This window comes from Anastrepha ludens, chromosome 3 (genome assembly GCF_028408465.1).
Source record: "Anastrepha ludens isolate Willacy chromosome 3, idAnaLude1.1, whole genome shotgun sequence".
In the NCBI taxonomy this organism is placed as follows: Eukaryota; Metazoa; Arthropoda; class Insecta; order Diptera; family Tephritidae; genus Anastrepha; species Anastrepha ludens.
In genome coordinates, this window is record NC_071499.1 from 129,911,911 (window position 1) to 129,939,568 (window position 27,658).

The 27,658-nt window shown below is 36.7% G+C and overlaps 7 protein-coding genes across 11 annotated transcripts in view; 3 read left to right on the forward strand and 4 right to left on the reverse strand.

Annotated features, from left to right (window-relative positions):
* The window catches only part of LOC128859236 (uncharacterized), a 126,666-nt gene extending 124,635 nt beyond the window's left edge, over nucleotides 1-2,031 (reverse strand). Inside the window, exons 1-2 of the mRNA XM_054096072.1 lie at nucleotides 1,751-2,031; nucleotides 374-773 (exon numbers count right to left, since the gene is read on the reverse strand). Coding sequence (XP_053952047.1) covers nucleotides 374-773; nucleotides 1,751-1,922 — 572 coding nt within the window. The 5' untranslated portion in view covers nucleotides 1,923-2,031. The remainder of the gene's footprint in view (nucleotides 1-373; nucleotides 774-1,750) is intronic.
* Nucleotides 2,032-11,862: 9,831 nt separating this feature from the next.
* Nucleotides 11,863-22,500, reverse strand: LOC128859244 (protein prenyltransferase alpha subunit repeat-containing protein 1). Of its 4 annotated transcripts, none has more exons than XM_054096094.1 (4): nucleotides 22,369-22,500; nucleotides 21,359-21,761; nucleotides 13,917-14,287; nucleotides 11,863-13,413 (listed from the first exon to the last, which is right to left on the reverse strand). In XM_054096094.1, the coding sequence occupies exons 2-4, from the start codon at nucleotides 21,445-21,447 to the stop codon at nucleotides 12,695-12,697; spliced, it is 1,179 nt and encodes a 392-aa protein (XP_053952069.1). In that variant the 5' UTR covers nucleotides 21,448-21,761; nucleotides 22,369-22,500; the 3' UTR covers nucleotides 11,863-12,694. The 4 variants fall into 4 exon arrangements, with proteins under 4 accessions (XP_053952069.1, XP_053952068.1, XP_053952066.1 ...); XM_054096093.1 differs by having other exon boundaries at nucleotides 22,311-22,500; XM_054096091.1 differs by having other exon boundaries at nucleotides 21,951-22,500.
* LOC128859240 (tigger transposable element-derived protein 6-like) lies at nucleotides 17,987-20,185 on the forward strand. Its single transcript, XM_054096088.1, has 2 exons — nucleotides 17,987-18,438; nucleotides 18,509-20,185. The coding sequence occupies exons 1-2, from the start codon at nucleotides 18,314-18,316 to the stop codon at nucleotides 19,770-19,772; spliced, it is 1,389 nt and encodes a 462-aa protein (XP_053952063.1). The 5' UTR covers nucleotides 17,987-18,313; the 3' UTR covers nucleotides 19,773-20,185.
* Nucleotides 22,501-22,616: 116 nt separating the features above from the next.
* LOC128859247 (iron-sulfur cluster assembly 1 homolog, mitochondrial) lies at nucleotides 22,617-23,798 on the forward strand. 2 transcript variants are annotated; one of them, XM_054096097.1, is made up of 5 exons: nucleotides 22,617-22,884; nucleotides 22,973-23,026; nucleotides 23,085-23,160; nucleotides 23,215-23,292; nucleotides 23,421-23,798. In XM_054096097.1, the coding sequence occupies exons 1-5, from the start codon at nucleotides 22,801-22,803 to the stop codon at nucleotides 23,522-23,524; spliced, it is 396 nt and encodes a 131-aa protein (XP_053952072.1). In that variant the 5' UTR covers nucleotides 22,617-22,800; the 3' UTR covers nucleotides 23,525-23,798. The 2 variants fall into 2 exon arrangements, with proteins under 2 accessions (XP_053952072.1, XP_053952073.1); XM_054096098.1 differs by having other exon boundaries at nucleotides 22,625-22,884; nucleotides 23,218-23,292.
* LOC128859243 (actin-related protein 6) lies at nucleotides 23,548-25,211 on the reverse strand. The gene has a single exon (XM_054096090.1). It carries the CDS (start codon nucleotides 25,060-25,062, stop codon nucleotides 23,854-23,856), a length of 1,209 nt encoding a protein of 402 aa, XP_053952065.1. The 5' UTR covers nucleotides 25,063-25,211; the 3' UTR covers nucleotides 23,548-23,853.
* A 77-nt stretch (nucleotides 25,212-25,288) lies between these two features.
* Nucleotides 25,289-26,188, forward strand: LOC128859246 (NADH dehydrogenase [ubiquinone] iron-sulfur protein 4, mitochondrial). The gene is made up of 3 exons (XM_054096096.1): nucleotides 25,289-25,438; nucleotides 25,503-25,826; nucleotides 25,882-26,188. The coding sequence occupies exons 1-3, from the start codon at nucleotides 25,389-25,391 to the stop codon at nucleotides 26,060-26,062; spliced, it is 555 nt and encodes a 184-aa protein (XP_053952071.1). The 5' UTR covers nucleotides 25,289-25,388; the 3' UTR covers nucleotides 26,063-26,188.
* On the reverse strand, nucleotides 26,161-27,556 carry LOC128859245 (luc7-like protein 3). Its single transcript, XM_054096095.1, has 4 exons — nucleotides 27,338-27,556; nucleotides 27,134-27,251; nucleotides 26,919-27,078; nucleotides 26,161-26,729 (listed from the first exon to the last, which is right to left on the reverse strand). Exons 1-4 carry the CDS (start codon nucleotides 27,458-27,460, stop codon nucleotides 26,186-26,188), a joined length of 945 nt encoding a protein of 314 aa, XP_053952070.1. The 5' UTR covers nucleotides 27,461-27,556; the 3' UTR covers nucleotides 26,161-26,185.
* Between the last annotated feature and the right edge of the window lie 102 nt (nucleotides 27,557-27,658).

The window sequence follows — 27,658 nt, forward strand, 5'->3', positions numbered from 1 at the left end:
TTATCTAGGTATGTGGCAGAGCTAATGCGGCAGCACGAGTAAGGAACTGAAGGTCGCATGAAATGATGTAAGCATAAGTGAGACAAACTCAGATATGAATAATAAATGGCCGGGTAAAGCCCCGATTTAAGCTGAAAATCATAGAAGACATAATCCATATTTGAAGCCGATGAACTATTTGTAACTTTAAAGTGCCCTATAACTTTTTCTGTCACTTGATAAAGATAAATTTGTAAAGTCTGATAAAATAGCAAAACCTGATGCATACTCTTTAAGTGTTGTACAGAGTTGGATATGGTGCACTATGTCAAGATTCTCATTACCACTAAGCCTTGGGTGATAAACATCAACCAAGTCCCCGCACCGCACTTACCTTTCATCCGCTTTCGCTTTTAAACCCACCGATGCCGTCGTCACTTTCAACGCCTGTTCAATCAAAGAACTCAATGCGCTCGATCGACGTTGATGATGCTTTCGTCCGAGTAATGGCGTCGGAGCGACAGAGGACGCCAAGGAACTGCACACGGGATTCGATGCTGACGGTGTAGTTAAGATAGGCACCGTTATTTGCTTCACATTAACTGGATCGGTATTACAACGCGGCCGCGGCCGATATACTTCACTCACTTGTTCCTGTCGATGCAAACGCTTCTTGGGCCGTCCAAAACAGAGATTTTCTGTAGACTTGTAAAATGCTTTGCGACTACTCGTCGTGCTGCCGGTAGTGCTGAGATTTGAATCACTTGAAGTGAATTTGTGGCCCAGTAGCAATGCTGTGGCATAGAAAAGAGAAGGGCAAAAAGTAAGTGACGGAAAAAGATAGGTTGAATGGATGAAATAAAGTTCTTTAATCATAATTCGATATGCGTAAACTACGTCAGATGTACGTTAATATTATCAACGTGCTCCCGATTGGGCTGACAGGGTTAAGTATCTACCATTTTCTGCGTAAAAAAACACCCAATTTGAAAGACGGTTTCTCACAATGGTCTTCCCAATGAGATATTCTGACTTTGTTTAAAACCACCATTTTAAGCTGTTTGAGAAGGCATACCACTATCTACAAGTACTACTCGCAAGACAAGGATATCGCGAGACAGGGTGCAGCGGTAAAGCTGAAGGGTTTAAGTTTAGCTTAGGTTAAGTTATTCTTAAGCGGTGATTTATAATCCTTTCATTCAAAGCGGATCACAGCTTGTCTGTGTTTCACAAGAATCATGACGGACCAACGAGGACTGTGAAACCTGAAGATGGAAGCAAAATAAACTTATTTGAGTCCGGGGAATTAAGTATCCCGATGTTAAAATTTAAGCGTTTCTGAGCTCGTTAACTCCATAAGTGCGATTTTTGGTTCAGACCAAGATTACTTTTGGACGCATATGACATTAGATGCCATGGTGGCACATGAAGCTTTATAAACACTATGCTGATCTACAGCTGGCATATCTAATGGTGCATTTAAATTAGATGTCATAAGTTCTCGAGGGTTTTTTCTGCGCGAATAATCGATTTTGATCGACTATTCTCGCCTGGCGGGCTTCTCAGCTTGCGGTGGAGACACCAGTCTACTCACATGCCACACTTTATAAAATCTAACATGCATTATCAACAATAACAGCAACAAATACTCTATTGAATTGGGCAACTCTCTATCTTCTTCATCTCTTCATCGTAACCTCAATCCATATGTCTTTTGACTTTCATTACTACATAGATCCACTCTGCACAACTACCCTTTTTCACTACTCACATTTAGTGCTCGCTGTTTTCCTTAAATTATGATTACTTTCGCACTCATCCAACGAGTCCATTGCTTCCAGACCAGGCGAAATTGAACGACTAATGCGGCAACGATCCCGATGCAGTGGCCGCAAATAATCCTCCGTATTGACGGAGAGATATTGCATATTTTTATGTGACATAGTTTTACCTTTCAAAAAATGTATAGGATTTTTCCAAAATTGTAAGGCACTTTAGAATTTTTTTATTTGCTTATTATAGTTAATACTGAAAAAATATTATTTCACAATGAAATCACTACAATTTGCAGGTTGTCAACACTTTTTTGAACGCAAACCGTCGAGTGGACGGTTACACTGCCACTGAAATTGACATTAAAAATTAGCAAATAACTTGCTGTTGAGGGCGACGTCTTATTGAGGGCTTCACATTTATTTGTTGCAAAGCAAATCACAAACAAAACAAAAAACTGAAAAACCAAACAAAACGCCGGCATTTGTGTAGCGGAAGAACTGCGAGGTCAAATGGCTTGCATTTATTCTGCGATGCATATCTGCCTTCTCAAGTATCCCTCTGCCGCCCCCCATTCTTACCAGGTGTGTTGTGTTTTATTGCTATTATATTTATGCGCTTGTTTTGTGTTCAATTTCTAGCACTTTTATTGTCAGTTTTTTGCGGTTTTGTAATGAGAAAACGTCCGTAAGTGGCGACACTCACAATCTGTTTGACGTTTACAACGGATTTTGTTGGTATTTTGTGTTTTTGTTTATTGATGTTCGTTCTGCCATTAAATGTTAATGAGTAAATGATAATGTTGTTTGTTATGGCTGATTCCCTGGTGGCCCTATGCAGATGTCACACAGTGACTGCATGTTGAGCGACGCTCCCACTTTCGCCTTCAATGGCGCAATTGGAATAGTGGGATGGCAATAACTATCAGATATGTGTATATAAGCATGTGTGTGTGTGGTATGAGGGTGAAGCGACCATGCAGGGAAAACCGACTGAAAAGTATGGCTACATTGATTATCGCGAGGATGTCTGAAAAATAGTAAATTGTCTAACTTCCTAATAAAATAATAATAAATAAGACTTATTTCACCCAGTAAATAAATTCAATTGTATTAGGTTAGACGGTTAGGCTTTTTTGGATGGGCAAAGCTGACCTGTCATGTCCGACCGACTGTCGCAGTTCCTCCTGCCACTAAACAGAGGGGGGTGTAGGAGGCTGGTTGGACTGATGACGGGCCACTTTCTATGGGCAAAGCACATGGAAAAGGTGGGCATCTCAGACAGCACCCCGCCTTCGCTCGAATCAGGCTTGAGGTCTTTAGCACTGATGTGTTAAGAAGCGACCACCTTGGCTCCTTGGCACCACAAGATTTACTCCGATTTCTTCGGAGGTCGAGTAGATTTAAAGAAAATTAATCCGAGTGCATTAAAATGGATTTAATTATGTCTGAGTGCTGTACTTGCTAGTCTGTCCCGACAAAAAATAAAAAAAGGTTAGACGGGCTGCTCTTATACGCAAAAGTGCTCACTCGATTGTCACAGTACTGCACACAGGAAAGATTTAGCTAGTCATATTGGGTGAACTGGGCTATAATTCAATACAATAGCAAGCAAACAACCAACATACGCTGCTGGGCCTTCTTTTCCCAAAATGGATTATCTAGTGTAAAAAAGGAAAAAATTGTAAACTTAGGTTAAGTATGTGTCATAATGTAAACATAGGTTAAGCATGAAACATGAAATGACGATAAAATGTAATCGGCAACCGAAGGAATGTATCGGAAAAAAAAATAAAGAAAAAGGAAGAAGTTCCGGAAAAGAGACGCACGTGGTTTTAATTAATCATATTTGTTGAAAGTGTTAATAATTTAGTTTTACACTAGGCTATATTCGATGCCATTGTCGTTATACAGACGGCAGCGAAGTAACTTGGCTGCGTTGGTTTTTCGTATGTCACCAACACAATCTCAGTTTTTACCGACCTCTTATGTAAACAAACCGATACTGACTCACTTATTACATGGTAATTACGTTAGCAAATCAGCTGACTCCTTCACATTCGCTGAGAGCTGACTAGCGTGAATTTGTGTTGCTAGTTCAGTTTTTTCCTGCAAGGGCAACAGTGTTACACGCATACACACACACGTATTTGGGGATTTTTATTTAATTAAAAAGCAAGGGGGGATGGGCACACAGCAAGAATGGCGCTTGTAGAGGGCACTTTGTTGTTATCTTTTTCGGTTGTTTTCTTTTTCAATAATTTCTCTACAAATCTCGTTGATCAATTTATTGGATAACTTAATTTGATTGCCCTAAATTTTGTTGAAATAAATTTGTAACTATATTTTCACAAACCAAATGTTTTTGTTTTTTTGGCTTAAACTATTTTTAATCTTTTCCTGCACAGAGAATATTCAACATGTCACTGATTTCTCCACTCAAATCTATGTAATATCCGATACGCCCACGCGCCCTTCCGTTGGTGACCTTTAAACTAATCGGCCGCCTCAATGTACGCCGTATTCTCACTGTCTGTCGCATTATAATCTAAATGTCCAACTAACCTAGCTTTGTCTAATGTGTAGAACATACAGTAAACGGAATTTTGGCTGCCGAAGCTCGTTCATTTAACCTGTAACCACCAGCCGTCTATCAACACGAAATTTTCGTAATCGCTAAAGTGGGGAAGTGGACGCATTTTCAATTGTGCGATTATTTTATACGATTTCTCCCTTTTCCGTTGTCTTCAAATATGTGCATATCTACGTAAATACATACAGTGTAGGACAAAACATGTTGAACTAAGTCTTAATATATATTTATTACCATATAATTGAAAAAAAATTAGCAAATTAAATTAAACAAAGCCCTTAAGAGTGAGTTTAATAATTATTCGTCATAATCGAATAAGATTTCAATTATTTACTATCGATTTTTTTTTACAAATTTGAAACAAACAGACAGAAATGCTCAAAACAGAACATATGGACTTGTCTCAATTTATCATAGGAAGCGACGAAACTACCGTTATTTGTACACGATTGTGCGTCTCAGGCAAGGCGAATCTATTAAAGGTGGTGTTGGTAAATCAGCTGATTTGTTCTTTTTCTTTCGCTGGCTGTGGCTGTCAGGCCAGAATGAAACTAAGTGAATTCGTTTTTTGTTTTCTACTTTGCCAATACTTTGCTTTGACAATCAAACGTACACAACATTGTTGTTGGTGTAGTGCCACCACCTTTAATAATTGCGCTTTGGTCTCAGGCATAGTTTAAGCATTCTGAGTAAGATTTTATTTGGTGAAGCTCAAGTGAGTTTAAAAGATGTGACGCATCTGCATTTTTTTAATACTTCCTTAAAAATCAAGCGTAAAAGTGGTTAGGGCTATAAGAGAACATTTAGTTCAATTGAAAAAATATATTTATTAATGATTACAAGAAATACTTATCTTAGTAAGGCATTGACAAGTTCAGGGTAAATGGAGATGGAGATGGAAGACATGCTAAAGCTACAACACGACAAGAAGACTCATGGATACCTTTAGAATTAAAGAAGCATTGAGATAAATCAGCAGCAAGCATAGTTAAAGCCTTAAACTTAAAAATAAGTCGAAGAGCGTATGTAGGTGGACTAAGAAGTTATAGAGGAACTAAAAACCCATTTATTTATTTTTCGGAAAACACCAATTAAAATGTTTCCAATTTCCTCCAGGGACCTCAAATAGGTTAGCGAAACACTGGGTAGCAGTTTCGTCCACATTTAATTTGAATTTTTCGGATGGTATGGAAAAAGTTTACCCAACACGAAATAAGCGCTTAGGTCCTCTGTATTATCAAGGTACAGTTAAGTATGAGTATGGCGAGGGGGGTATGGCGACCAGACCTTAATCCAATAAAAAATCTATGGGAAATAGTAAACAGCAGGATATTTCTTTTTTATTGTACTGTAATCAGAATAATGTTTGTCAATGCAAGAGATGATACCATAGTGTGAGTAATATGCGCCGGTCCATTATATTTTCCCTGACACTGTTTGTATGTATATGCGCACATATGTGTGTGGAGACCCGTGCTAGTATTTACAAGCATATTATAGCAGGGCGTTATAGGTGTTCTATTTAATTTAATGCATTGGACTTGTTTACTCTAAGGAAAACTACATCTGTTAGCCGCGAACACATGCCACAAAAAGTGAAATGAAAGCATTTCAAAGCAAACACCAAACAGTAAACAAATTGCAGAGCAAAACCTTGCCACAAAAAAAGAATTACCAAATGGTCATAAAAAAATTGTATTTGATTAAAAATGATCATTTTCACATAAAAGGAACGCTTTTGAAAGGTTCGAAAATTGTATACATAAGTAAATAGTAGAGGAACAAACTTTTTTATAAGATATAATATGGCATATTAAACCATTAAAAATGATTTTGAACAGCTTAATGAAGTAACACGAAACCTTTTACAGTGCTTCCAATAATTCGGCGGGACACTGTGTATGCACTAAAGTAGTCAGTTGAAGAAATATTGCCTCCTAAAAAGTGGTGCCAAACAGCTTTAAGTAAACTACTACAAATACAAAAAGTAAGGTTAATTTATTTGTCAAACTGCGCGGGATTAAAATTTCGCTCTAGTTATTTTTTCATGAGTTGGCAGCACTGTTAATAATATCTGGGCCAACTTTCATGTGAATGTCATTATCAGTAATATAAAGGGTTTTTCAATAAGGGCGGGTAGATGTTGAAATGGAATAAAATTGCGTTTGCTGTGTGGCACGTAGCGCCGTCCTGCTGGAACCACATGTTGTCTAGGTACATATGGTTCAATATGGGCCATAAAAAATTGGAAGGGCCACCACGTCTACCTAAAAATGGGGGCAATGCGCGCAACGTTTGCGTTAATGAACACTCATTTTGATAATAAAGTTTTATCATTTTAACGTGCTGTTCAATCGTGTAACTTGCCATGATGATTTGGCATAAACAACTGAATAATAAACAAAAGATTTGACAGATGTCACCAAAACAAAGTGGCTGGGTCTTCGTGACCATTTCGCCAAAAATTCCACGCATATCGTTCCGCAACCACCGTATTCGCCTGATTTGGCTCCGTGCGACTTCTGGCTATTCCCAAAACTCAAGAGACCACTCCGGAGAACGCGTTTCGAGTCGATTGAGGAGATAAAAGCTGAATCGAAGAAGGTGCTGATTGCTATACCGGAAATGGACTATTTGGCATGTTCCGGGAATTGGAAAAATTGTTGGCATAAGTGTATTTCATCGAGAGTGGATTATTTTGAAGGGGATGAAATTGATTTACAAGAATAAATAAAGATTTTTCATTTTACAACCAAATTCACCTTACTTTTTGCCCACAGTAGTATATGTGCAGCTACTTTAGTTGTGGGTGAGACATGGCCAAATTTACATGTTGCAACTGGCAAATGTATAGGGTTATCTAATAAGAGGTGTTATTTTGATATTCAAAGAAAAATGCTATATTTTAATATAAATGATCAGATGTTTATTTCATTATAAAGGGGGAGGTATGCCATTAATAGTGGATTTTTTTTTTTTTTTGACATTAAGTATGTTGTTTAACAATTTGGTTAGGATTTATATACATCGCTTAATGGCCAGTGTCAAAAGCGATAAAATTAAAATAAACGAAATAATATACAATTAAATAATAAACAATAATACAATACAAGTTTCACTTTACATGATTACATTTTACAACTATTTTAACTATTTTTAATTTTTTTTTACATATTTATGGTTTTTTAGCATTTATCATACTAGGTCGCTTAGTCGGGTTCTCTTTAAACGCCCTTTTCCGTTTCTTTCCCTTTCAAGAAGTTTGTTGATTTCTGCATTACTGTGTGTGTATTTTTTCAAAGTGCCTTGTTGTTATCTTTTTGATTTCTTCGTCTACTCTTGCTTTATTAAAAGTCCTGTGGATGTCATCATTTTTCGTGTACCTGTCAGACATGGTCAAAATTCGAAGAATCTTAGATTGCTGTCGTTGGATTTTTTCTATATGAGTTTTTTTAGCCATTCCCCACACCTTTAATCCATATAGCCAGATTGGTTTAATCATAGTTTTGTACACTAACAGCTTCTTCTGTATAGTGAGTCTGGATTTGGAGCAGACTAACCAATGAAGTTGCCGAAGTTTTTCTTTTATTTGTTTGACCTTTTGCTTTATGTGGTGGAAAATAACATCAGGCCACCACGACCACGCTTACAGGACCATATCCTTTTCATAAAATTTTCCATAACCGAATTGCAAAGTGGCTGCCCTATGTCCTCGATAGTTTCACGAATTCCATCTTTGAGGTCCTGAAACGACCCTGGGCTGTTAACGTAGACTTTCTCTTTCACGTCGCCCCAAAGAAAAAAGTCACAAGGTGTTAAATCACAAGATCTCGGTGGCCAATTGTGATCAGTTCTTCGAGAGATAACATGGTCCGGAAACTTTTCCCGTAAAAGATCCTGGTATTTATCACAAGATCTGGTGTTAAATCACAAGATCTCGGTGGCCAATTGTGATCAGTTCTTCGAGAGATAACATGGCCCGGAAACTTTTCCCGTAAAAGATCAATGGTTTCGTTGCTTATGTGACACGTAGCGCCATCTTGTTGAAAATAAACGTTGTCCAGATCAATACCATCCAATTCCGGCCATAAAAAATCGTTAATCATCTCCCGATAGCGATAGATAGCACCTGTTATTGGAAAATCCTTTATGTATGTCTAACAAATTAAGAATCACTAAAAATTTCAGGTCTGTGGGCGACGCTTAAGCCCACTTTATATATCCTACCCTATAACCGGCTGTTATGGCAATTCTGTACATTAATTTTCTATTGAAACCCGAAATATTCTACTGGACAATTAAGATTTAACCCTTTGTGACTCTGTGAGAGTATAACAAATCTTAAGTCCTGGTATTTCTGCCAAATATTTAGTATTACAATTTGAATGGTGCGCTAATATATCTCGAGAGATGTTTTCAACCTAATGTAAGCATATGCCTGTTTTTGAAACATTGTCACTGTCAAAAATTGCGTTTTTGTTAGCCTTAGAAACTCCCTCGAATATCTTTGATCTACCCATGGGCATAATTCAGAAGTGTCAGTGGCATCCCGCACGCTCGCTGAGAATACTTAAAACCCATATATTCAGAAAAAAATCAAAGCTAGCTAGAATGACGCCCACACATGACAAGCTCCGTCTAGAGAGAATTAATAAATAGTCGGCAATCAATGCTTTCGTAAAACCAGAGAATATTGTAAAACTCAGAAAATGTTTATAAATAGTTAACCGCTGAACTACCATGAAACAAATCCATATATCATACATATTTGGAAATCTGTCGCATTACAGTACGCCTAAAAAGCTACTACATGCATGCACTCAAAGCGCAAATGCATATACATATGTGGGCATGGCCACACAAACCCAATATATAAAGCAAAGCACTTTGCGTAGTAGCGGTAATGCAAAAAAAAAAGCGCAATATATTTTCTTTTTGCTTTTGGTGCCAAAATCTGTAAACAAAGATTGGCAGTTTGAGTAATTTAAATAAAATTTGAGAATTTAGAGACCAAATTATTGGAAAAAATCAAATCAGCTGTTTTGCTGTTCCTGCCTGTTCAGTGGGCCTTGATATAAGCAAATTATTCTTGGCAAGACCTTACAGGAAATTTAAAGACATAAAAGTCCTTAGTATCAAAAGAAAACGTATTAATAATAGAAATTTTTGGGATATCATCATAGGAAGATCTGTAAAATAAAAAGAAAATATTGATATATGTACGTGAATACCATACAGACACATACATACATATGTGCATGCATTATTGGAAAATAAAATACTTTTTATTGTTCATCCAACTACATATTTTTTATATAATTCGTAATACATTTTAATAATTTCAATAAAAAACAAAATGCTATCCATTTTTAATGAGAATTAATAAAACTGTGCTCTATTTTTTCAAATTTCGAAAACTTCGGAAATTAGAGAAGCAAGGTGTATCAAAAAAAATTAAGTTGTTGTCATGCAAAGTGGATCAAATAATTTCGCCTGCTTTTCTGATTTCTTCAAGTTAGCATGAACGTTTTTCGGAATAGGGCGCCAAAACTTGCGATCTGCCGCCACAATTAATTTTTGCTTGAGGATTTAAAGAACTCGAATATTTTAAGTCGTGCCATTGGGACGAAGGGGAAGCATTGAACTGATACAACAACAACAAGAGGCCATCACATGGACCTTCTCATTCTAAAACCATTTCTACGCAAGTATCGATGCATGTCGAGTATCGCTATCGAGCATAAGCTTCCATCTTGGACGTATTTTCTTCTTTGCATGAAGAGGCGGTTGACATAATCGACTGCGCACATTTTGTTCTTAATCCAATCAATGCGATTTATGGCTTACTCCGGCAAGCAATTCCAACTCATAATTGAGGCTGGATAAGTTTAATCAGCTTTTTGAGCAGTTTGGAGTAAGAAAGTCGTTGATTCAATAGTTTTTGAAGCGCAACTCTTCAAATATATACTCTGTCCCACTTAAAATGAGAATGAGAACAGTTAGCGGAAAACATTGACCGCCATGTCCCGATTTACACAGAGAAACATTTTGTTTGTTGGAGACGGACAGACGGGGAAGAGAGAGGGGTTTTTGTTTGCCGTACTGTTGACACGCTTTGTGCTTCTTATTCGTATTGTCAAACTTCAGGGGTTATATACACTTTAAGGCTGAAAAATCACGTTTTTTTCGAGATTTTTTTACAAAAAACGATTTTATTAAACAAACACAAGTTTTAGTTATTCAAATAACGTTTACTTCAAAGTTAATTATAGCACGTAAAGTTAGTGAAAATATCGAAGTGCAGGGCTGCTGCAGATGATCTCCCAAGCGTCCTCCAAAAAGCGTTCGGCGGTGGACAAAATATCTCCGGTTTGGATTATCTGAAATCGAAAAACCAATTAGATCCTTTTTGTGTATAGATAAAGCTAGGTATTAATCGAAGGAATAGTCAAAATTTTAATTTTTGATAAAATGCCGGCTATAGGAAAAAAATCGAATTTTCTACAAAAAATTTCGCGAAAAATTGCGTAAAATAAATAGATAAAATCATCAGAATTATTTCATCAATTAATACCTTGAGAATATATTTGAGAAGGTTGTGTTAAAATTTCAAGACGATCGGTTCAGCCGTTTTTGAAAAATCGTGTCCACCGACTTCGAAAACACGGTTTTGAGAAATCGCGTTTAAAGTTTGAAAAGCACTTTACATAGGGTAAAAATTCTCTGAAACGCCTTTTCAAATTTGCGTATAACTTCGAAAATATTCAGGGGAACGATACTAGATATTCTGTGTGCATTTTTAAATATATGTACATTACGAAAATAAAATAAAATAAAAACAAACTTGATTTTTTGATAACTGTTTATAACCCCTTAAAGAAGTAAACGTCAAAAGTAACAAATGTTGTCATACCGTGACCGCGCATGAAACATGAAAAGAGAATTTTCAGATGTCTCTGTGTGTAAATCGGGACTATTGCACTATCATTCCAATGCCAACGACTAGCCTTGCTGCTATTCATTGTTCTATATGGATATAAGATGAAATTCAAAACTTTTAAGAAATAAATAAAAAATTTCAAATTTAAAATAAATAAATACTTTTTTCTTTTTGTCAAAATTTTGTTTATTTTTTTAAATATATTAATCATTTAAAATTGGTTTTACAGCATTCGAATTCACACTAAAATTTTCTATTAAATGCTAACTACATTGTTGCTCTGTTTAAAATGTTTACATTATTTGTTTAATATTTACTTCATTACCGGAGTATTGAGACTATTTTTTTTTTAACAGGAAATTATATTTATTTCGCTTAAGTTCTGCCTTTTATACTTAGAAAACAAGAATAGTTTAAAATATTACGTGGACTTATTTTTAATGTGGGGCGAGGGAGACAGCGTAAAAAATGACAAAAAGATAGTATAAAATAGTTCTTGATTTGTTTTTATGGCATTAGAGTTAATTTATAAATGCAAGTTTTAAGAGTAAATATGTACGTATGTATGTATGTATGTATGTACAAATAACACTTTACAAGGAGTTTACTATTCAGACACGTTACAATAAAGGGTAAAGAAATGTTTAACATAAATATGTGAAAAATCTTCGACTTTTGGGTTTGATTGACAGTAGGAATGAAATGTTTTATTTATTTATTTATTTATTTAGTCAGTTAGCCTAGACTTGATAAAAATAATGAAATAACAGGCTAGGCGGGGAACTGTTCAACGGCTGCAAAAGAAAATATACAATCAAAAAACAAAAAAAGAAAGCCCACAAAAGAGTGGACGTTTGAACCCAAATTTATTTATTTTTTTTTTTTTTTTTTATAGGATATACGAGTATAATGCTTTTTTTAAATTTAACTTTTCCTCATTTATATGCATGTAAGTTTTACTTAAAGTAGTTGTCTTTGAAAGCTCATTTAGCAAACATAAAACAATTTTGCATTTCCTATCTTATAATGGGTGCAATTTGCAGATACAATCCGCATTAGACTGTTGAACACTTTCTCTGCTGGAAATTTGATTTTAAATGGAAGCTTCGTTCAGAAGAATACAGTTATATTGCTGCAGTTCGGTGACAACTTCTTTTATGCGATGCATAGTATTAAATATTTTATATATTTTTTTTTTTGTTTTTGAGGCGAAACTAAACAAACAAACAAACACAAAACGGGATCCCTCAAAAAAACCAGATTTGCTGGCCACTTTAGACTATTTTTTTATTTTTGGTTTTTTGTTTTCTACGTCGGTATTGAAAATGGTTTCGCCTCCATAAAACTCAAAAATGAGTTCACTGCAACCGCAATATTAACTGCTGTTTGTGCCCATCACTCCGAACCGCCTCACGCATAGTTGAAGCCCAAAAATATTTTACACCATTTCCGGTGGTTCTCACCCAGCATACTCTCCGATCGTTTTAGCGCCGCCAAAAATGTGTACGAGGCGTAATCGAATTTCTGCAGCGCTGCATTGAATTCCTGCAACTGCGCATATGTGCGTGGCGCCAGATAGAGACCGGGCAGTTCGCCTAGCAGCAAACGCACACAATTCTCAACAATGAAGCGCAACGAGGCGCGCCGATGATTTTCGAAGGATTCGCGTTCGTTATACATATTCTTTTGGTCGTCGCATAGGCGTATATCGTGCGCTGCCAAATTGCAGCAATAGAGGAATGAGCTAAGACGCGGCTCTCCAATGGCAGCCTTATCAACACCGGGCAACATTATTTCCAGTACGTCTGTGGTGCTCAGTATTTCCAAATCATCAGCCATATAGTAACTGATCAGATCCTTTAGATTATGCAAATGTTCCATCTCATCCGTTTCATAGTAACACAATTCATAGGCGTGTTGTATTAACGTCTGGCGGTAATGGTAGCTGCTGTAGTCGCTGATATGTTTACGCATAAACTTTTCGGTCATCATTAATTCGGAACATATTAGATCGCGATCATTTTGCAATACCCACATGCGATGTGTCCACGCGTGGTAGTTATTTGCGCTTCGATCGGCGCAACGTTCGCAAATGCCGAACTCGCTTGGCCAATCGATGGCGTCGTGACCTGAAATTTATAATGAACGAAATTTAAACAAATAACATGGAACAATAATAGCCGCTTGGGAACTATCAGTTATATCTAGCAGCAATTGCAGCAAAATTCAAGACTATTATTGTTGTTGTTGGAAAATATTTATTGTAAGGAGCATATGAGCGAAAAAACCCAACTCTATCTCTCCGACTTTTCTCCACCTTCCTCCGACTTTTCCCACAGCTTTTTCTTCTTCTTTGCGCGCGCAAACGCAACTCGAAGAAAATTAGGAACAAAAACAATATTCTCGAGCCCTTAACAGTCAGCACTTGGCACCCTAGAAGGCGTTATTCGGTTTCGAAGCGTCAAACTGTCCGAGTCAGAATGCGAAAATGTTATTACCTAACGAAAATCATTCTGCTACAACAACACCAATAACAATTCAAATTCAAAATTAAATAATAGTTCCCTCAGTTGCACTTAACTACAATTCTAAAAATATTTTAAAAGAAATTTCAATTCCATTAAATACCCACTCTGAAACGAGTACAGCCAGCGTCGGTATGAGAAACCCTCGCTCGATTTCGGTTTCTTCGACAATGTCAAAGCGGAAAATTTGAATTCGCAATTTATTTCCAAGTGATTCGTCTGCACCATTTGGCGGCGTATGTGCCAGAATGTGGTTACATCCGGATTAATAAGCAGAGCAACATTCAGATATTTCAACAGCACATCGCTGTGCTGCAGATAGCGCTGCTGATGCTGGCGCCGGTAGCCGATTATCGTTTTGTGCGCATGGTGATAAACATGCTTCATGCACCACGACTCCAAACCAAGATGATGTTCAGCATGAATGACTGGAGATTTGTTGCGGTTCAAAGAGGTCGGTATTATTTCGAATGTGGAGCTGAAACAACAAAAATAGATTTTAAATATTTATGTTTATTAAAGTAGATTAAAAGTGACAATTAACGAGTACAAAACACTTGATTGATATGTGTAAGAACGTACGTATGTGTGCATGCCAGTGAGTGTTTATATAAAGGGTGGTCCAAATACAAGGACGGCTGAAGACAGTTTTTATGTTGTGTCCTCAAAGATCCATAATGTATGGGCAATCCAGATGTGAATCGAGTTCTAGAGAGTCATGCGACAGTAAAAGAGCTAAAAACCGTTAGTAAGGTATTGCAAATTTGGTGGGCTGCAAGCGTTTTACCGAAGCCAGTCGAACCAGCCAAATTAATGAAATTCTGGAACTTAAGAGTGCTCTGCCCAATCCATAAGAAGCCTATTGAGCGAGCCTATTGACTCAAGCCCACCATCAACCAACTAATTGAATCTCATCAGTGTGACCTCAGGCCTGGAAACTCAACAATTGATCAGATATTTACAATACCCATAAAACGAGCATCGACACACGTCAACTCTTCGTCGATTTTAAAGACACTTTCGACAGCACAAAAAGGAGTTGCACATCTGCTGCCTTGTCGGAATTCGGTATCTCCGCAAAACCAATACGGCTGTGAAAAGTGACGTTGATCAATACCAGCAGCTCCGTCAAAATTTAGAAGGATCTATCCAGCAACTTGAAACCACACGAGGTTTCAGACAAGGTGGCTCCATGTCTTTAATCTGACGCTGCGAAAGATTGTTCGAGCCGCTTAACTTAATACCTCAGGCATCATATATTATAAGAGCATACAATTGGTGGCCTTAAATCGGGCTTAACAACCGCACCATTAGCTGTGCCTTTTTAAACTATATAAAGAAGCGAAGCGAATGGTTCTGGAGATGAGCATAGACAAGACGAAATAACTCCTGTAATCAAACAACCTGTTGGCGTACTCGCATATCGGCTCGTACGTCACTGTTGACAGTTATAAGTTTAAAGTACTAAAAAACTTCGTTTATTTGGGAACCAGCATTAACACCGATAATAAGGTCAGCCTTAAAATCCAATGGAGAGTTTCTCTTGCCAACATGTCCTCGAGAGAGGATTTTTAACCCTTTGCACGTGGGCGATGGTGAATATCGCAGAGGGTGGGATAATAAACTTCACTTATGAGCTTCACGACGACATATACATAGTGCAGTGAATAAAAATTCAGCAGTTTCGCTGGCCAGGTCATGTCGTCCGAATGGATACAAACACACCAACTCTGAAAGATTTCCATGCGGTACTTGATGGAGGCAATAGAGGAAAAGGAAATTCTCTTTAGTGTTGGATAGATCAGATGGAAAAGGACTTGTGTTTGGGTGCATCCAACTGGCTCCGATTGGCTTAATCCTTAAAGAGTTACGTTATTTTAGTTACATATTTCAGAGGTGATCTTCGTCGTATCTACGTAGTCCCTTTGATCTTGGATTTTTTGTGTGAAAAATTTAGCATAAAAGTTTGCCACACTACTTTAAATAATAATAAACTTTAAAAAGAAAGAAAAGAGGGCGAAACATGAAAAGCAAATGGAGATAAAAATGGACGAAGATTAGCCGTTAAGCGACTATTGTGCCAATTAAAAAAAGGTTCCATAAACAATGAGCATTTTCGGTTTTCTAATATTACAATATATTATTACCAATTTTTTAACACGTAGTTGGACCACACTTTATATGTATGTGTATGGTATGTGCATGAGGCCATAGTTAATAGAGCAACACTTGTTGCCTCGGTAATGATAAAAAACAAACACAAATGAATACGGTAAATAGTTGCAACAATATGGACAATAACTCTTATAGATTCATAAATTATATGTATTTATGTATGTACATATCTGCCCGCTATTGTACTAACAAACATACATACATATGTATTAGATGAAAATGAATTGTTATGAACACAGCAACGCAGCTCCAGCTCAATTGAATGACAAGGTCAAATATTTGTGTACGTCGTCGTTGCTTATTCGAATAAATTGTCATGATAACCGCCAACCACAAGAATATTTCAACATATGCATGTACATACATACATATGTATGTATGCATGCATATTTTGTGAGTACGTGCGGGAGCATTATAGGGACTGACGGCTGTGTGATATGTAATTGCCGGCTGAATTCACCACAGTGCGGGATGAGGAAACTTAGAGCAGGGTCGCTTGTGCACAATCAAATCAATTGAATCATAAAGCTAATACGAGTGTCAATGAAGCGGGAAAAATGAAAACGAAGCCTTTTGAAAATTATTAACAGCTATTACAAAAGTATGTGTTGATTTTTCATCTCTCTTTCGCAGGCAGTACCGGAACGATCCGGATATATGTATATCCGGCCAAGGGCAGCCACTTCAGAAGCATTCCCCAAAAATTCATGGGAAATGTGTTATGCCGTTACAAAAGCAGTAGCCTTCGTTTGCAATTTTTCTTCTTTTTTTTCTTGTTTCACCGGAAAAAAGTTAATAAGTGTCAAAACGTTGCATGAAATTCCAAACACAATGACATTCTATTTCACTGATATTGGCATGCCATTGTATATTACTAAAATTTAGGGGAAAGATTGATAACATCTGTCGAATCATATATTTTTACTTAAGATCTCGAAACGAAGCGTCAATCCAAGCACTGGGAGCCAAAAAAGCGTGAATGAACTAATCGAAATTCAAAGCAAAATTATTTTTTTTTTTGTGTTATTCATATGATTGTGCATCTCCACTGGTTTCCCCAAAGCCAACTATTAGTTAACTTATAGCTTCACATTCTTGCTGAGCTCCGTGAAAGTATAAGGAAGGACGAGACAACGTGCCGGCTGCACTCCGCATGGTCTGCGTCGAACCTTACATCCTGCGACTTCTATTCGTCTTCTAAGATGAACTCTGCGTTAAAAGATCCCTTCAACCCACTGAAGCTATGTAAGAGAAAGCTGAAGAAGTAGACTTCCAGCATTGTTTTGAAAAATGAAAGGTACGTTTAGAACTTTACAAGGATAGAGATGGAGTGTACATATATTTAAAGTGAGAAGTAACTACTTATGCATATGAATTCATAGTACAACTTTTTACAGGGTCAGTCTCGGTACTTAATAGCTACACCTCGTACGCCGAAAACATATGTATATGCAGAATGAATTTTTAGTGATTTCACGTTTCATATATTTTGTTTACATGTATTTGTTTGAGTAAAAAATAGTGTGGAATAACAAATATTTGTGCTCTTCTCTATTCAACAGTCTATAAATACCGGGCAGTTTGAAAATTTATTAAATATTTATAGTATTTAAATACCGCGACTGAAATGATTTTTCTTAATTAACAGAAAGGTGTATAAAAATTCCGTTATAGGCAAATTTATTTAATAATTCCTCTACATGTTATGTTTCCGGAAAATATTTAAACAGAAGTGTATTAATACATACATACATCCATACATACATAAACGTAAATTAGAGATTCCGCAATTTGCATGGAGACTTTTCAAGTTTTTTCGCTTTTTCATTCCTAAACATTTATTGGTTGCCTAACCTCTAGCATAAAATTGGAGGGAGTCGTAATCTGAAATTCAAAATGCACTTTGTTTCACGAAATATTGGTTTTTTAAATGTTAATTTAACCGAAAAAACTGTAATCATTTTTTATAAAAGAATCCACAAAATATATGTACAGTGAAATTCCCCATTACGGACAGTCCTTATAACCGGACAGCTCCAATAACCGGACAAATTTTGGGCACACAGGTTTTTCATTCATTTTTTCATACAAATATCATCCTAATAAACGGACACTCTAATAACCGGACGCGGACAAAGTATTTCAAACCATTTTCATAAAAAAATTTCTCATAAACGGACAAAATTCAAAAATATCACAAGCAAGCTTTGTTGTTCATTATAAAAATGAAATAGGTGATTCCCCTTTTAACATGTATGCACACATTCAAGCCCTGTGTTTTAAATTAAGAGTAGTTTTCCATTCAGTTTGTTAAGTCAGTTGTATACGAATGGTTGCGTTCAAAGTTCGTAATAATATGGCGCCGAAAAAGAAGGTACTTTCTATTAAAGAAAAAATGGAAATTATTAATGTATTCGAAAAAGATAAATTATCAGTACGTGGAATTGCAAAAAGGTATAGTGAGCCCAAAGTATAGTGAGCCCAAAAATTTAATTGTAGGTGCACGTTTATTTTGCTTTGAAAGGTTCAATATTGGCAAAACACAAGCTGCTGAAATCAATAAAAATAAAGAAAAAATTCGTTCTAAATGGGAGTCTGGAGTTAATGTTCATCAAAAGCGAAGCTTTCTTAAAGAAGGCGGCTCTGAAATAGACAAGATGTGTTTTAATTGGTTCGCTAAGGCTAGAAGTCCAAACATTCCGATTTCTGGTCCCATTTTGAAAGCAAAGGCAATGGAAATTGCAGGCAAACTGGGTGTACCTAATTTTAATGCTTCAGACGGATGGTTAAACAAATGGCGAATAAGGAATAATGTTGCTTTCAAATGCGTATCTGGTGAAGCTGCAGATGTAAACCAGGATGGTGTCGAACAGTTTAGGACAAAACTGCCATCTCTGTTGACCGGTTACAAGCCTCAAGACATTTACAACGCAGACGAAAGTGGGCTTTTTTTTCGTGCCTTACCTGACAAAACCCTCGCTCTTAAATCAGAAAAATGCGTAGGCGGTACACTATCAAAGGAAAAACTCACAATTTTGTTCTGTGCTAACATGGCTGGAGAAAAGGAGCTGCTTTTGGTTATAGGTAAAGCAGCCCGTCCTCGATCTTTTAAACATGTTCCAATCGCAAAACTGCCAGTGGATTGGAAGTCTAATAAAAAAGCATGGATGACTCGAGAAGTAATGAGTGAATGGCTGCAGCAGTTCAATCGAAGAATGAAAGCCCAGAATCGAAAAATTATCTTGTTTTTAGATAACGCGGCTTCTCACCCAAAGGAATTAAACTTAACCAATATAAAAATTATTTTCTTGCCGCCAAATACAACGGCAGTTAGCCAACCCCTTGATCAAGGTATAATCCAAAATTTTAAAACTTTGTATAGAAGCTTAGTTTTAAAACACTTGCTATCTAAAATTGACAATATAAGTTCAGCCTCAGAGCTTTCAAAATCGATTAATGTACTAGAAGCTGTGTATTTCATCAAAGCATCTTGGGATAAAGTGGAAGCCACAACCGTCCGAAATTGCTTCCGTAAAGCAGGATTTTTGGAAACTGATGAGGATCTTCCAGATTTTGATTCTGAAGATGATATTCCACTGGCAATCTATACTAGGCTTCAGGAAGGACTAGACTTGGCAAATGATTTGGAAGGTTTTCTCCAAATGGATCAAAATGTTTTCACTGAGGACAACAATATAGAAATTCAATTTGACCAACAAGATGATACTATGGACATAAGTGATTCAGAAGATGAATTTTCAGAAGAAATATGTGAGCCTATAACATGATATGATGAGGCTTTAAAACTTGTTGCGGGCTTGAAACAATTTGCAAAAAATGACTATGTAGCTTTCCAGCACATTAAAAATATCGAGAGTCACTTTGAGAATGAGCATTTTAAATTAAAGCAATCAATGTTTAAGCAATCAAGCATTACCGAATTTTTTCAATCAAACTAGTATTGAAATGTGAAACTTGTACAATGTACTTAATCGATATATGTACATATATGTATTTATATGTAATACTAAAGTATGCAAATATTGTTTACTTCCAAAAATTTCTTAAATAAACTATGTACAATACAATTTATATGTGTGGTATATATTTTGTGACTTCATCCCTTATAAGCGGACATCTCCCATAGCCGGACAAAAACACTGCGACGGTGAGTGTCCGGTTATAAGGAATTTCACTGTATACATAATATTGATAATTTATTTTATTCAACACATAGCGCAATCAAATTTTTAACTCCAATTTTATGGTCTGAGTTTTAAAAAGCAAGTGTTCCAAAAAATTACCAGGAATCAAAAATTCAATGCTGCCGAAAATTTGGTCACCCTTAATGCATGTATGTGTGAATGTATGTGCATGCGGACTTATGTATATTCATGCATTCGTGTGCTGATCAAAACATTCAAAATTGAGTGGCTTCCATAATACAATATTTAGTGAATAGCTCGTGTCTCAAAATAAGCGCTTTGCCGCCACATAGGTTTCAAAAAATAAAACTGTGCAACCATAAAAAATATTATAAAGATGATACATGTTAGAAAATATACAGTTTCGGGTTAGAGTTGGGTAGGGAGAATGGACTAGCGAAGAGGTATGTGGTGTTATACGATACATTCCTGCTTACTCTAATTGGAAGAATTGAGCCTCCGGATCGAAATTTGGTTAGAATAGATTTTACGCACACAGAAGACCCATTTCTGCATTGCCGCTTACTAGCAGCCGTGCTGCTTCTGAGCAAGAATATGTATGTAAGTATATACGTAGGGGTTGAGATCAATCAAAATGCTGACGTGAGCACAGCCCAAAACTTCACGGATTTCAATGCTATTTTTATAAAGTATTTCGCAAAGATTCAAAGAACAAATGATGGTGTATTTTTAATGGTTTCAGACAAAAAATTGTGATTAAAACATTTAATCTGAAGTAGTTTATTTTGTTTACTGAATCTGCACAACCGTCGCTTATCAATCTACTCTCAATTTAGTTCAACTTGAGTAAGTATTTTGTTTACTGTTCAGAGTTGTATCGCCTGGAAGTAACAGCGCAAAGCACATACGCATAATAAATTATGGAAGAGTAATAAATTAAACAGGTAATAATCATGATTGGCGCAACCAGGCCGAAACACGTCGCAACTATTGCACGTGTATACATATGTACTTATATATCCTTTGCGGCTACCAATTTCTATGATGAGATGTACAGAATTAAATAAATGGACAAAAGCCAAAAATATGGATATAGTCAACCTGATGGGGTGCATGCAAGCATACATATGGAAATTTGCATATGTATGCATGGTTTTTTATACAATGAAGGATGCTTTGCGGGATGTATTTTTCATCTGTTTACTTACAGGTCTGGATCCTTAAGGAATACCGCATGTATGTCGTTAATGATTTTCTCGCAGAGTACCTCTTTTTCATTATCTGTGTTCAAATCCATTATGGGTTATTTTTAAAAGTAGCAGCTGGTTTCAAAAATTGTTTATTTTTTTTTTTACCAAAATTTTTATTTAGTTTTATTTGGTTTTTTGCACAGTAGAAACAATGTCGAAACGTTTCTTGTTTTTGCTATACGTATAAATCAGTAAAGACTGTTATCATCGATGCTGTAACTTTTTGCATACATCAATCACATTAATTTTTGTTTTAGTCCTGATATCCACTACTTCATTTTCAAATCCATTTGCACCACTTTCATTTTATGCTGCCTTCTCGTATTTAGTTTAGCCTCATACTAGTAATCGTTGTCTTTTGCTAGATTTTCGTTTATTTATAAATTTTATAAAAGTCTTAAAGGCATAAAAAATTATAGAGCATACAAACCGTCGCGTTAAAGCAAATAAAAAAATAAAACTGCTGAGCACAGCGCCAACCACCGGTCAACCGATCCGTCGACAACAACAGCACAATATGTTTTCAGAAGTGTAATAAATTTCTATTTACCAAAAAGAAAATAAGCCAACAACAATAAGAACACATACACGCGTTCTTGTTCGTTATTGCTGTATATTCATACATCTGTCTGTGCGTGTTAGACCACAAAGTATTAGTGTGAGTGTCTGCACACGTTGTGTACGAGTGCGCCCCAATGCCACCTCTACTTCTCCAAAGCGCAAACGATTGCGACCACGACAATTTATTCGAGATACGTGAATACGAGATGCCTTGAGAAGATCCACCAAAATCAACACACGCAAACCGATACTCCTATGTAAGCACGCGGCCCGACGATCATAGTCAATATGGGCCCGTAATGTTACAATTCCAGTGCACCACAATCACACAAAATAACAAAAAAGCAACCTTCAATTGACGAAAACAATTTTTAGAACACTAATTTCCCCACTATTTGCTAATTTACATTTAATGTTACTATTTCACGAGTCCGCGGGCAATTGCGCCCCATTAGAAATATAAATCCAAACAAGATTTATTAAAACCAAAGTAAACGCAGAGTAGTATTCAACTACAAATTGTACAATGAGATTGTGGAGCTTACGCCTTGTCGAACGCCTTGTTTTGTCATAATACACATGTTTGTGTTTTGGGGCGCCATGCGGCGTTGCCAATTATCCGCTGTCATAAGTCACTAATAATGCAGTTGGCAATGCAAAACAGTAAAACAGCTGATTGCTGATTGTTGTCATATGGTCGATTATGAAACAAAAACACATATAAACGAAGTGGTGATAAAAGAAAAATTAAGAAAATTTGCTGTTATGAATAAAATCGCAATACGCGCGTACATCAAAGAAGCACATAATTTAAGTTAAAATTTCAACGCGCACTAAAAATGTCAACAAAAGTAGTGGCTACAGCAACGGTGCGTGCACTGAAAGGACGCAAATTGTTGCCAACACGCGCCGCCCTTACACTTGTAAGCTTGTGAAATTTTGGAATGAAATTATCCTATATATCACTAATCCAAAACCGAAACATATTTTTATTAAAAACCCTATTTTTAGACGACTGCGGCAGTAGAACGCATTAGAGAATTGTTGAAAGCTAAGCCAGAATTTGTAAGTGGAGTTTTCTTTTAAGATTATTGATTAACAAAATCTCTTTTCTAATCAATAGACAGGTTTGAAGGTGGGCGTAAGGCAGCGGGGTTGTAACGGACTTTCTTATACGTTGGATTATGCCAAAGAAAAAGGTAAGTTTGTTAATAGTGTAATCTTAGATTAAAAAAAAATCTGTGTTTGTTTAGCAGATAAATTTGATGAAGAGGTGGTGCAAGACGGTGTCAAAGTTTTTATAGATAAGAAGGCGCAATTGTCATTACTTGGTAAGCATTTGTGCGACTTACCGCAGCTATAATTATATAATAACCTACTGACAATGTTGTTTATATTTTCTTATCTTCTACGCTGCACTTTTCTCGGTTTGGGTTCAACAAACTTTGTTCAATATTAGGCACCGAAATGGATTTCGTGGAGTCCAAACTATCCAGCGAATTCGTTTTCAATAATCCAAATATAAAAGGTACCTGTGGATGCGGCGAATCATTTAGCTTCTGAATATATAGATGTGGCAAACAGAATGGCGTTAATAGAAAATAGGAAAGGAATTTAGATTTTATTAGCATAAGATTACGTAGAAAACCAAAAACTAACTATAATATATTTTCTACGTGCCCTTATGCACTATTCTGCTATAAATTAGTTTACAAATTTCGTTTAAGTGCTAGTTTCGATATTATGTCTCGTTCATATAATTTAAAACACGGTAAAGATATTTAAAGATGTTAGTTGAATAATTCATTGAAAATAAAGCGCAGCTTTGAACGCTTCAGAGTTGTTTTTGTGTAAAAAATGCATATGTATATGTTTTACAAATATTTATCAAATTATTTTGCATTACAAGCAGAATAACCACCCTCCTCATAGTCTTCTCTAGTTAGCAGCATGTCTTTAAAACCATCATTACTCGCCAGCTCCTTCCCGCCGTACCAGCCATACGAGATGGGATCTTCGGGGAAAATCAAAGATACTTCTAAATCATCTGGCGCCAATGCTCGTATTTCCGCTTTTAAACGTGGTATAAAGCCAGGGAAAAGAGAACTTCCCCCAATTATAAGTATATTACGAAGCAATTCGCTATGTGCATATACAGGACAATCCTTGAGACAATCGATTACTGCTTCCGGGATACCTACTTGCTGAACTCCTACATCGCTGGGATTAAAAAGCAGTTCAGGTACAGTGAAGCGTTCGTTGCAAAGTCTTACGGATTGCTGATCTCCTTCTTCTTCCTCCTCTCTTTGATTCTCTTTACCTTTATGCATTTTGTTGCGTATGAAACCGCGCTTCACTGTTGTGAAATCGGGCAATACATATTCAACCACCGTTTCAGAGCGTTTTTTTGCGGCAGAGTGTACCCTCATGTCATCTTTAAAGTCTTGCGAAACAAAGCAAACGTCTTCTTTAATCTGATTCACAACATAGGACTCATCCATCATATTTAGGTGACGATATGAAATAAGCTCCTTTAAATGATTCGTCAGTACTTTTCCGCCAACTTCAATGCGGCGTATACCGCGTTCTACACGGCGTCCACGTACGAACGGTACGACATGTGTGAAACTGTAGCCAACGTCTATGACAACACAATTAAGCGCCTGCAATGGGCTTTCCTCACTTTCGGCGGCGTAATTATAGGCTGCTAACTCAGCAGTTGTACACTTATGTACGCCAGAGCAATGATACTCCTCAAAAAGAATCTCCACCATTGCCTCTTGAATGCTGGCGAAGTTTAGTTGAGGTTCAGTTATCACTATAGGTCTATCTTCTAGAGATATACCAGTACCTTCGTTACTAAATATATGATCCCAGACAGTCTTTTGTATATCCCAATTAAGGAGGTATCCTTTTTGGAAACAGAGGATAAAGAAGAGTCCGGAAGCGTCACGGCATTCGTCGATTTGACTCCCAATGAAAGCTCGCCGCCGTTCAGCCTTTGCCTTCATGATACAGTTCGGCACAACAGTTGGGTCATCTTGAGTAGACAATCCAACCTTTGCTGTATATGCACCATTATCTAGCACAACTGCATCCATTTCCTTGTGCAGCGTGAATCTTTTTGTTTTCTCAATAGGAGAATAATTTATTTCTGCACTTATAAACAATGTATCTTAGATTTACAAAAAACGAATAGACGCGTAAACAAATACGAGTTTGACAGTTATGTCAGAGAAAGTCTAACAACCCTGGATTTTGAACGTTGTCAACTGTGCAGCTTTCCAGTGGCAAATAAACAACAACATATGTACTTGGTTTGTGACATTAACCATTGACGTTAGTTTCAGTGGTTGTCAATTTTTCGCTGAGGCAAACGAAAATTTTATGTAATAATTGAAGAATTTATTTAATTTTCACAATAAATATGTCCTTAGTGCGTCAAATTTTTGGAAAACCATCGCATGGAGTACAATGGTGAGTATGCATTTAAGCATTTGAAATTTTAAAGCAACTTGAAGGAGGGGTTTGCTATTTTCAGGGCGAAGACTGTCACCAACTGCGGTCGCAGTATGTCGTCCGTAGGCTCACGCGATGCTCCTCAAATTGATGTTGTGGCGACTATTGCGCGTCCGGAAGAGTTAGAACGGAAAAAGAAACTCAGCGGAGCCATCACCGTGCCCACAAAAGTCGACCTTAGCCCTATTAGTGGAGTGCCAGAAGAGCATGTGAAGACACGACGTGTACGTATACACATACCACCCAAAAATGCCATGCAAAGTGGCAGTGATAATGTAAATCACTGGCAGATTGAGTTTGACAATCGTGAACGCTGGGAAAATCCCTTGATGGGTTGGACATCAACGTAAGCAACGTAGTCAATTGTTTATAAATCATCATCATACTGTTCAATTTTACAGCGGAGATCCTCTATCCAATCTGCAAGTGGATTTCGGTTCGAAAGAAGAAGCAATTGAACATTGTGAACGTAATGGATGGCGTTGGTTTATTGATACTGATGACGAACCAAAACCAGAACGCGTCAAGAATTATGGTTTGAACTTCCATTGGAATAGGCGTACACGTGTATCAACTAAGTAGAAAATCGTTCGATAAATACTGCCGAAGTGTTGGGCTGAAATACGCAAAGATTATGTTATGTTATGATAATTAACACGTAAAGAAATAAAACAAATTCGTGAGTCAGAAAGGCAGATGCATCCTTTATTCATGGCTTCTATGTTTGGCACTTTTTCGGTGAGACTTGTGCTTTCTGCTGCGGCTGCGTCTTCGACTTTGACTTCTACTCCGACGCTTGTGGCTCTTTTTCTTGGGGCTTCTGGTACGGCTTCTACTGCGATATTTATGCTTTTTCCTTTTTGTTATACTGCTTGAATCGCGAATATGTTCCCTGTATTTCTTACAAGGGCTTCGACTTTTATGTCTACTTTTTTTAGATCTCTTGTCATCAAGGCTACTACTTCTACTCCTGTGGTGTTTATGATGCTTTAGGTGATCGCGAGATTGTCGTACCCTAGATTTTATGTGTTCTTCGTCAGATCGATGTCTATGTGTAGGCTCTAGTCTCTGCTCTTTCACTTCTTTTGCATTAAGATATTGTTGCAATGCCTGCATCTGTAAATCTACAACGGCACGAACCTCTTCAATGCGTGTTGGCTTGCTTTGTCGATATCGCCGACGTTTTTTTGTCTCGCGCTTTTTTTGTGCTACGATTTCGGCAAATGTTAGCGTGCCTTCACCAACGTCCCTAAATAAAAATAAAATAATTCGCATAAATTCACAGGCCCAAATTAGCTCAAAATTTGTTTATGTTGTAAGGCACAACTTTCTAAGTGCAAATCGATTCTTGGCCTGCATTTTTTATAAAAGTCTAGGGAGGAATATTAAATACTTTTTGCTCTTCCACATTTATCTGGTGTAAAGTGTACCTACTTACGGCACAGTTATTTTCGCCTCCGTATATTTTTCTGTATTCATTACAACATGCTCGTATAATGCTAGTTTCTGCTGCCGCGTAAACTTCAATTGCAAGTCCGAGAATTTTTTTGGAACTTCTGCGTCCGCATCCTTTACGATTTTTCTCAATTCCTCTACATCTAATGAGTACAATGATAAATAAATCTGTAACAATGGTTGATGAACATCATATACCGGTAATTATAGAATTGCCAAGGGGATAACTTGAAGGAAACTCTGACTCAGAATCATAGGACATCACATGCACATCTGGTTTTGTTACATTCACCTCACCTGGGGTTAGCACAAAATCCTATACAAATTTGAGTATTTGATTTATTTATTATTATTTTATTATTAAGTCAAGTATTTGAGATATTTATGTCTAAACCAACTAACCTTTTCGACATTCCATTCTAAGCGTTCCAAAATTGCTCTTAATCGAACTTTACTCTCTTCTATAAATGTTCTCAACCTGGTATTGTTTGCCGCATTATTTATCTGTTCAGATTGATCATTCATACTAAATTAACTTAAATAGAGTTTTCAAGTTCTGCACCTTAATCACCTTAACTGTAAACATTCTACTATAAATTCGACAATGTAATGTTTTGTGTAAGTAAATATGGTAAACAAATATATGTCAGACCTAATTAAATGCCCTTCAAATATGCATACCTCTATCACTTCATACATTGGCTCTCAAACGGCTAAAAATTT